The sequence below is a fragment of the Thalassophryne amazonica genome, chromosome 19, assembly GCF_902500255.1.
Source record: "Thalassophryne amazonica chromosome 19, fThaAma1.1, whole genome shotgun sequence".
NCBI lineage: Eukaryota > Metazoa > Chordata > Actinopteri > Batrachoidiformes > Batrachoididae > Thalassophryne > Thalassophryne amazonica.
In genome coordinates, this window is record NC_047121.1 from 13,877,415 (window position 1) to 13,888,495 (window position 11,081).

General features: G+C 39.8%; 1 protein-coding gene across 1 annotated transcript in view; it reads left to right on the forward strand.

Moving 5' to 3' along the window:
* Nucleotides 1–1,032: 1,032 nt before the first annotated feature.
* ap5s1 (adaptor related protein complex 5 subunit sigma 1) overlaps nucleotides 1,033–11,081 on the forward strand; it is a 14,423-nt gene continuing 4,374 nt past the window's right edge. Inside the window, exon 1 of the mRNA XM_034159882.1 lies at nucleotides 1,033–1,316. Coding sequence (XP_034015773.1) covers nucleotides 1,135–1,316 — 182 coding nt within the window. The 5' untranslated portion in view covers nucleotides 1,033–1,134. The remainder of the gene's footprint in view (nucleotides 1,317–11,081) is intronic.

Sequence of the window (11,081 nt, forward strand, 5' to 3'; positions counted from 1 at the left end):
ATAGAGCACTTTGCTCTCAGACTGCAGGCTTACTTGTAGTTCCTAGGGTTTGTAAGAGTAGAATGGGAGGCAGAGCCTTCAGCTTTCAGGCTCCTCTCCTGTGGAACCAGCTCCCAATTCAGATCAGGGAGACAGACACCCTCTCTACTTTTAAGATTAGGCTTAAAACTTTCCTTTTTGCTAAAGCTTATAGTTAGGACTGGATCAGGTGACCCTGAACCATCCCTTAGTTATGCTGCTATAGACGTAGACTGCTGGGGGGTTCCCATGATGCACTGTTTCTTTCTCTTTTTGCTCTGTATGCACCACTCTGCATTTAATCATTAGTGATCGATCTCTGCTCCCCTCCACAGCATGTCTTTTTCCTGGTTCTCTCCCTCAGCCCCAACCAGTCCCAGCAGAAGACTGCCCCTCCCTGAGCCTGGTTCTGCTGGAGGTTTCTTCCTGTTAAAAGGGAGTTTTTCCTTCCCACTGTAGCCAAGTGCTTGCTCACAGGGGGTCGTTTTGACCGTTGGGGTTTTACATAATTATTGTATGGCCTTGCCTTACAATATAAAGCGCCTTGGGGCAACTGTTTGTTGTGATTTGGCGCTATATAAAAAAATTGATTGATTGATTGATTGATTGAATCAGCTTGCGGGGAGACTTTATTTTTTTTCTTTTTCTTTGTTAATTTCGTCGTTCATTGACATCCTAAAGTGATCACACCTCAGTCCTGTAGATGGCGGTAATGCACTAAGATTGCAAGCTGCCATTAAAAGTCACAGAAGAAGAAGAAGAAAAAAGAGAGAGAGAGAGAGAGAGAGAGAGAGAGAGAGAGAGAGAGAGAGAGAGAGAGAGAGAGAGAGAGAGAGAGATATCACACACACACACACACACACACACACACACACACACACACACACACACACACACACACACACACACACACACACACACACACACACACACACACACACACACACACACACACACACACACACAGCCCGTGATCCCCATCTGGTGGCAGAAACAATACACAGCAAGCTGAGACGGTCAGCTGACCAACCCGGAAGTTAGGAAACAGTGAAGCGTAGTCAACACTTTGGGTCATAAAAACTGATTTAAGGGTGCGTGTTTTTCACTTGTGACGTCATGGTTCGCTGTTTCTTGGTTCACACCGTCTGTTCTATTAGTTCTGTGGGTGCTGTGGACAGCCGAGTGATTTATTCCCGAGCGTTTGGTCCAGATGAAAGTATCACGTCGGTCCAGAACCGAGAGTTCGGCCCGGAGGAGAGGAGGCTGCTGCAGCGAGAGAAGCTAGCGGTGCTGGCGAGGTCAGTCTTAGTCCTTAAAACTAATAAAAATAAATAACCTGCATGTCGTGATGTTGATGTCTCAAAGCACAAAACAGCGTCATCTGGTGGCTGATGATTCCTATAGCAGGCATAAATTCCAGCCTGGATGGAACACAATGGCTTCGTTTTTCGTTTGTTGTTTCTTTTTGGTGCTCCAGTTTTTATTTTTTAACCCCCCCTTAAAAACAAACAAACAAACAAAAAAAGCAAAGACCAAAGTGATTGTGTAGTTGAGGTAGGAGAGTCACTTGGGTGGAGGTGATGAAGGACAAAGAACAATTCATGTATTTAAACTATTATACATTTTTAACCTTTATAGATTCAGCAGATATTCAGACGTGGGTTCCCTCTTCTTCAGCTGGCTGCTTCTGTTTGATGCAGCGATTGCTGCATCAGATCATCCATTTCCATCTCACCCTGTCCTCTCCATCATTTTGTGTCGCACCAACAATCTGCATGTCCCCTCTTACCATATCCATAAACAGCCTCTTTGGACCTGCTCTTCTCCTACCTGGTGGCTCCTTCCTCAAATCAATAAAATATATTTTATTTATATAACACCAATTCACAACATAACCAATCCACAGCATCATTCCCCCTATATACCCCGGGCTTCTCTTCTGCATGTCCAAACCATCTCAGTCTCATCTCTTTGACTTTGTCTCCAAACTGTCCTAGCTGTGCTGTCCCTCTGATATGTTAGTTCCTAATACTGTCCATCATCGTCACCCCAAAAGAGCATCTTCAAATCTGCTTCCTGTTTTTTGTGAGTGCCAACGTCTCTAAGCTGTAGCAAGACACCTGGTGCCTCATGTGCAAAGACTTGCATTGACTTTCTACGAAAACGTAGCATACACCAAAACCCTGAATTGGGCGTAAGCACAAATACAACCCCTGGCAAAAATTATGGACTCACCGGCCTCGGAGGATGTTCATTCAGTTGTTTAATTTTGTGGAAAAATAGCAGATCACAGACATGACACAAAACTAAAGTCATTTCAAATGGCAACTTTCTGGCTTTAAGAAACACTATAAGAAATCAAGAAAAAAAGATTGTGACAGTAACGGTTACTTTTTTAGACCAAGCAGAGGAAAAAAAATATGGAATCACTCAATTCTGAGGAATAAATTATGGAATCACCCTGTAAATTTCCATCCCCCAAACTAAAACCTGCATCAAATCAGATCTGCTCGTTGACATTGACCCTATGTGTCTTTTTGCAAGGAACGTTTTCAGTTTTTGCTCTATGGCAAGATGCATTATCATCTTGAAAAATGATTTCATCATCCCCAAACATCCTTTCAATTGTCCAAAATATCAACGTAAACTTGTGCATTTATTGATGATGTAATGACAGCCATCTCCCCATATCATCAATGACTGTGGAAATTTACATGTTCTCTTCAGGCAGTCATCTTTATAAATCTCATTGGAACGGCACCAAACAAAAGTTCCAGCATCATCACCTTGCCCAATGCAGATTTGAGATTCATCACTGAATATCACTTTCATCCAGTCATCCACAGTCCACGGTTGCTTTTCCTTAGCCCATTGTAACCTTGTTTATTCTGTGTAGGTGTTAATGATGGCTTTCGTTTAGCTTTTCTGTATGTAAATCCCATTTCCTTTAGGCGGTTTCTTACAGTTCAGTCACAGACGTTGACTCCAGTTTCCTCCCATTCGTTCCTCATTTGTTTTGTTGTGCATTTTTGGATTTTTGAGACATATTGCTTTAAGTTTTCTGTCTTGACGCTTTGATGTCTTCCTTGGTCTACCAGTATGTTTGCCTTTAACAACCTTCCCATGTTTTTTGTATTTGGTCCTGAGTTTAGACACAGCTGACTGTGAACAACCAACATCTTTTGCAACATTGCGTGATGATTTACTCTCTTTTAAGAGTTTGATAATCCTCTCCTTTGTTTCAACTGACATCTCTCGTGTTGGAGCCATGATTCATGTCAGTCCACTTGGTGCAACAGCTCTCCAAGGTGTGATCACTCCTTTTTAGATGCAGACTAATGAGCAGATCTGATATGATGCAGGTGTTAGTTTTGGGAATGAAAATTTACAGGGTGATTCCATAATTTTTACCTCAGAATTGAGTGATTCCATATTTTTTTCCTCTGCTTGGTCTAAATTAGTAACCGTTACTGACTGCCACAATCTTTTTTTCTTGATTTCTTATAGTGTTTCTTAAAGCCAGAAAGTTGCCATTTGAAATGACTTTAGTTTTGTGTCATGTGTGTGATCTGCTTTTTTTCTACAAAATTAAACAACTGAATGAACATCCTCCAAGGCCGGTGATTCCATAATTTTTGCCAGGGGTTGTATATTCAGACGTATCAAAGTGTGCGTGGGCATGAATCCATTGACAAATTATTGACAAATACTGAACACAGTCGGGGGTTTGTTAAGAAGCTCATCTCTTGTTCCACCATCAAGAAAAAGAAAACATATGAATAATTAAAAAAAAAAAATTTGAATGCGCGCATGCCCAAATGTGTCCGTGCTTGTTTTCGTTCTGAACAATTACACAGATAAATTATTTAACCACCAAGCAGCTGCCCCCCCCCCCCATCGCACACCGCACCTCCAGCCTGACATATGATTTGAACATTGATGGAATGAAAATGTTTCTGATTAACAAAACAAATTCATCATGTGATGGCGCCTTTATAGCAAAATGTGTGCCGTCACTAGCTCCCATTACATTCAGGAAACCGGCTCTCACTGCAAATTGCGCTGTAATGTTGGAATGTACTTGGATAATATTCGGGTGATGGCATGGCTCGGCGCACGGTTGACTGTCACAGTCCTGACCGATCAGCCAGCTTAAGCAGGAATGCTTGTGATGCCAGGATGCCCAGCGTGGTCAGCATCCGTGTGGGCACAGACAACCCCTGGTTCATTGTCGTATTGTGCTCTGGGCCAGCTGCAGTTCTGTGCGCAACTTCAGCAACAGTGGCCTTGGTAATCAGAATTATCGTCATTTGCAAGTAAATCCTCGTGTTCCCTGAATACACGCTCACGTCGGATTGCGCCATTTGCAAGGTGCTTTAACAGTGCTAACGCAGCCATTGTTGGTGCCATTTTAAACATCACTTGCTTTTTATATCCATCCATATAATTGCAAACACGTGGGTGTGTTAAATGTTCATCAGTGTGTCTCTGATGTGCACATCACTCTGATGTCTTCTTGTTTTCACTCTATTAACGGTTCCCAGCATCACCTTTACATGTCCACAGTGGAACAATGGTTGTAGAAAGGTGCGTACGCCAGCCTGGATTTTTGCGTGATGCACATTTCCACGCTCACGGCACTTTTGATACATGTGTACGTGGACGTGGAGATGGGCGTACACCAGGTTTTTGTGCATAAGCATGCTTTTGGACATAAGGCCCTTGGTCTCACTACTGTCTTTTAAACTTTACCTTTCACACTTGCAATTTGCGATCTGCATGTTTGATTTTGCAAAACATATGCTGCATGCCCTTCCTGACATACCTCTCCACATTGATCCAGGTTTTTGACCTGTGCTCAGACTGCCTAGGCCGTACACCCCATGTGGCTGAATTCAGATGTAGGCTTCTGTACAAGGTTCATAATTTTGGATAATATGACACCTTTAATGTCTAGACTATAAAATCTCACAAAACTGTTTATCATTTTCACAGAGCCAAATGCACAACTCTATATTTCTTGTTTTTGTGCAAATTACAGTTTCACAATAGAATGGATGACAGGGAAAACCATCAAATTGTTATATTTTGAAATTTGTGAATCCTCCAATCCTTAATAGTTTCTTGTTTTCAATAGATGGGGTTGCAATCCGAAATTTAAACCAATTTCTACCAAATCCAGTAAAATATAAGTGATCATTGAGGTTTAGAATACACATAGCAACCATAAAACTGATTAAATTTATATTTGGTCTAAGGGTCAGATATGAAGAAGTCAAACATTAGAATAGGTCTTATTAGGCCGTATGCTGAAGCTCAAAAGGGCTCTAGTTTTGAGTGGCATTGCAAAATTGTTGGGAACTAATTTTTCTTGTTCAGTTAGTGCCCTTCAGTGCCTTCTTGTGAGGCAAATGTTCCCATGAAAATTTTGTGCAGTATTTTGTGGGCACACCTTCAAATGTAGTGAGGATACTGGAAAAAGTGACATATTTATCCTTGAGGCAGCTTTTGTAGCAGCATAAAACAAAAAAGAATGTGCATTAAGGAAACAAAATTCATTTTAGTATACTTTGATACTGTAACTTTATTATTATTTATATTAAATTTCTAGGCTTCTTGTTTTTTTAAATGGTCAGAAATGAAATATAGCAATTTTTTTCATAACTGGCAATGATAATGAATTTCTTACAGGTTTTGAATAACTACAAAAATAAAATTACTACATAAAAAAAAAAAACTCTTTACATACAGTTTTTTTATGTTATCCAAGCTTCATGACCACTAGTTTGCCCAGAAGGCATTCCCCAAGGTGTTTGTTTTGGCAAAGATCGAGGTCATTGTGGTCAAAGATCAGCATTTCTGTTTGTCTGTCTGTTTGGTGACATCTGTATAACATATAGTAATAAAGACGGAGCATTTTGAAGATATTATGGAATGGCATGGTGGCTATCTTGGATTTTATGAATTATTGTCTTCAGGGAAAAAATTGAGCATGGCGTGCATGAGATCTAATTTTTGAAATTAACATTCTACGACAAAATGCTCAGTTGTTTCACATATCTGTCCTGTTGTACTTGTATATCATACAGACACAAATCACATGTCCTTTTGTGTGTTTTCTTACATGCTGAATCCATTTAACCACAATTACATTCATTTATTGCTGATTATCAGGGTTTGGCTCACAGACCCACAATTACATTGATTAAAAACAAACAAACAAAAAAAGCAAAGCGAGTTTGGCATGATATCTACATTTTATATTATGTATATCAGACAATGGGCAGCACGGTGGCTTAGTGGTTACCACTGTTGCCTCACAGCAAGAAGGTCACGGGGTCGATTCCCACCTGTGGTATTTACATGTTCTCCCTGTGTTTGTGTGGGTTCCTTCCCTTTGGGTGCTCCGGCTTCCTCCCGCATCCAAAAACATGCAGGGGAGGTGGATTGGAAACTTTAAATTGTTCATAGGTTAGTATGTTACATAAAACACACCATTGTAATATTTTACACATTTGTGCCCCTCTACCACAGGAAGTCAGAATTTTCAGCTCAGCATATCACCTTTCTAAGATTTTGTAAAGTCCTATGAATTCATTGATTCATTCATACATTAACTTTCTATAAAGGGGTTGTGTGAGGCACTTGCTATTAGAAAACAATGCTAATCAGTAAGCCACTGTGCTGCCCTGCGAATTCAGTAGAATCTTTTCAATAAATGTTGACTCAATAAAGTAAGTAAGTAAAATTTATTTCTAAAGCACATTTAAGCACAGTTTACACTGACCAAAGTTCTGTACATAATTAAAAATAAATAAGTAAATAGGCAGGAAATATACAAAGAAACAAAACAACTGATTACAACATCAGCAGCAAGATACAAACACAACAATCATTAACATGACCAAAAACATGGCATAACCAGTTAGCGGTTAATTAGTAGGGAATGCTAGTGTAAAAAGGTGTGTCTTGAGCTTGGATTTAAAAACAGTAATAGATGGGGCATCTCTAATATCATATCAAGCTCTGTCCCTTTTTAACTTGAGGCAAGTTCGGGGACATGAAGGAGACCTTTACTGGAAGATCTCAGAGACCTGGGAGCAACAGCAAGATGAATGGCAGTAGCTATGTAGTTAGGGGCCAGGCCATGAAGAGCTTTAAAAACCATTAATGATCATTTAAATTTGATCCTGTACTGGACAGGAAGCCAGTGTGATGTGGCTAGGACAGGTGAGATATGTTCATATTTTTTCCTGTTAGTAAGCAACCTAGCAGCAGTATTTTGGACCATTTGAAGCTGTGACACCAGTGTTTGAGGGAGACCAAAGTAAAGGGAGTTACAGTAGTCTAGACATGAAGTTATAAAGGCATGGATAACTTTTTCCAGGTCACTGTAACACAGAACAGATTTGACTTTTGCAATAATTCTTAATTGATAGAAACTAGTTTTAACAACAGAAGAGATTTGTTTGTCAAAATTGAGTTGGGAGTCTAGAATTACACCCAGGTTTCTTGCATAGGTTTTGACAAATGGAGTGAGGGAGCCAACATTCCTGGAGATGGAGTTAATGGATTTTAGGGGCCAAAGATTATGACCTCAGTTTTATCCTCATTTAACTGGAGGAAGTTATTGGCCATCCAGATTTTAATTTCTTTCAGGCAATCCAGGAGAGGCTGCAGGGAATTTCCAGATTTGAGAGGAAGATACAACTGAGAATAGTCGGCATAAAAGTGGAATGAAATATTTTCTGATTATGTTCCCCAATGGAAGCATATATAAACAGAAAAGAACACGACCCAGGATGGACCCCTGAGGGACCCCATAAGACACAGGGGCAGGGAGTGAGGAATACTGGCTTATAGACACAGAAAAGGTTCTTTGCTGGAGGTATGAGTGGAACCATTTTAATGCAGAACCCATAGTCCTGAGCTGAGCTGGTATTACCCTAATGACTGAACAGCTTCATCTACATTGCAGCAGTAATGCACATCTGTAATTCCTTTTCCTAACTAATTTTTTCTTTGACCTCCCTTGGTGAAGTACTACAGGACTGCTGAAAGGAGGGGAAAAACCCCCAAAACTTAATAAATTTCTCTGTCTGCATTTGTGATCACTTTTACATGTGTAAGGAGGCTACAGAGTGTCATCGCTCATGAAAACCGTGAAGGAATATGTGATGAACATCTGAACATCACTCCTACGTTTTACATATTCTAATGTGATCTGTGCTGCAGCTTCTATGTATATGTCAGTGCTGGAACCTGGTTTCTCTACGTTGTAAAGCTTTGACTTATTTCTGTTTGCTCTTTACTGAGGGCACCAGTTCTATGATTGTCCATCCTCTGAGATCATCGATCCCTCTTCTGTTACACTACCTGAAGTTTCTAATGGCTGAGGTGAATATCGGCCTCTGGTTCGTACAGTTGGTGCTGTTACTGCTGCCTTCTAAAAATGAAGCCCATATTTCCCATAACTCCCTGTGTTTCCATTGTCAAGGCAGTTTTCCTGTTTCCTTTTTTGATGTTGCTCCCCATGTACTTGATATATTTTTGGTTTTACTGGCGCTATGTGTCATTTGTAGAAGCTCTGCAGAATTTGGCTGTTGCAAAAGCAGCACCAGCATCGCCTTGTTTTTTAGTGCTATAAACGATTGCTTTTCTTTCCACAGCAGCATCCCATCCCGCTGATTTCCTGACGGCACATCATCACTGCCGCGTCAAGGCCAAAGGAGGCCGTCACTCATGTCTGCGTTTGTTTGCAGTAACAGAGGACTTTTTGTACAGACTATTTATGTGCTGTCTTTCCTCCCATATGACAACCTGTAACTATTCATAATTGCTGTCAAAACAAAATGTCCACTTTGTGCACTGCAGAGGTTTATATTACTGTTTCACCACATTTGGCTTATGGAACAATACCAATTTAACAAACTACCTACGGCTTCACCGACAAACATTCTGGTCTGACATCCTCAACATAAAATAATTGGGCTTTTGTGTTTAATTGATGCATCATGTAATTTTCAAATGGCAAGTCAACTCATCCCAAACCATTTGGTGATTTCTATAAGACATCTCACAAAGATACCACAACATATGAAGGTTTGCATGAAGGAAAATAAATGTCATCTGTCATCTTGAATCGGAGATAACAGGAATTTTTTTTTGTTTATCATGTATTAATGTATTGACTTTTTAAGGATAACTCCTCCTAAACTGCTTTATGGATTTCAACAAAACATCATGTGTGTGAATGAAAGAAAATATTTTTGTTCTGACATCTTCAAGGAAGATGCACTTAACGAAGGGCAACGAAGCCCTAATGAAACAAGAAATCTGGACTTTATTTGACTTTCGTTGGCATCATTTAACAATGATATCATGTTTTCCGATTGTCCGTTGCGTGGAGAGTGGCGGGAAAAACCAAAGACACTTTCTTACAAGGTGCGAGACAAGACGTGATGTAAATAAGAAAACAAAAAGGTGGTGGTCAGGTATTTTGGTTCCGTGCGATGGAAATAAAGAATTTGAACGTTTTAAACCAAAAAAATACCACTTGTCCGGTCGGACAACGATTAGAGCATATTGCTTGTCCGATCACATTTTACACTTGTCCCAGAAAATCGGACAAGCGTTAATGTCGATGCCTGCATTTGATGTTTGGTGAAAGAATTAAGTACTTCTATTTTTTATAGACTTTTACAGCCTTATTTTTATAGACTTTGGTGTTTTGGTGAAAGAATTAAGTACTTTTATTTTTATAGACTTCTTTATAGACTTAAAGAGAAAAGACAGCACTCTGTCTGTCTTTCCTCAATTTTCAATTTCAGTGGAGCTTTATTAATATGGGAGACATACATTGTCAAAGCAAGTGTTACAAAGTAAAAAATAGAGTCTTCTGTCTCTCTCCCTCTCTCTGCCTGTCTGTGTGACTCTCTCTGTCTGTCTGTCTGTCTGTCTGTCTCTCTCTCTCTCTCTCTCTCTCTGTGTTTTCGTGCTGCGCAAACTTCAAACTTTTTGGGAAACACAAAGTCTCTCAACTGTAAAATAAATGTATGATCAGCAATGCTCACACGCAGGATTTTATTAGAGACTTTTTCCCTTTCAGTGGACAGAATCTCTGTTCAGCCCCTCCTTGGCTGCACGCTGAGCTGGCTTTTCATGGCATTTTACAGCATTGGGACAGGGACGCGGGCAATTTTTTTTTGCATTCACAGTGGCTCTTCTCCGGTATCGGAAAATGTCGCAGGTTGGATCAGTATTTTCCGATACGTGGATTACATCCCGATACCGATCTGGGATCGGATCGGTCCCATCCCTAGTTTGAGAGTTATGACTTTAATTTTGGGTTCCGTGCCCTTTTTTGCACTCATAAATAGCTGCAACAGTTTGTGAGGGTTTTTTCTAAAGGTCTTAAGTTTTTTTTTTTCTCTCAAAATAATATAGGAATCAGGAAAATGCCAACCTGCCTAATTCCTACCCATAGTCTGAGAATCTGGCATTAGAATTGGGCTGTGATGAAACATTAAAATGTTCTAAGCGTCTCAAAATCACATTTTACTTAAATGGAAAACCTTTTCTTCAAATTTTGACTTTGATTTGTAGGGTTAGCTGCAGGTCAAGATTAAATATTTCACTGGATGGAAGTTATGTGGGAAATAAACTATTAGAAGATGCAAGATTTTCTCTAATAAATAATAATAATCACAGTTTTAAATCACAGTTTGATAATGGTTAAGATGAGGATAACCCTATTTGCAGCATTTCTAGCTTTTGAGGGGGCTGTAATAATTAGCAATAAGAATGAAACTGACGGTTTTATCTGGTGCAGAGATAATCATATAATCTCACCCCTTTCAATATAAATTACCCCCATTAAAAAGGTATTTTTTTTATTTGTATAGTATATTAACCACCTGGGGTTTTGAATTAGCAGTAAGCATATGTCTGTTTGTGACTAAAGTCAAATCAGGATTGTTATTTGTTGCCAGATCTGCCCTATTAGAGCAAAATGCTTCCACCAGTCCCAGCCTACGTGGTGCTGATGTTCTATTTTTGAGGAT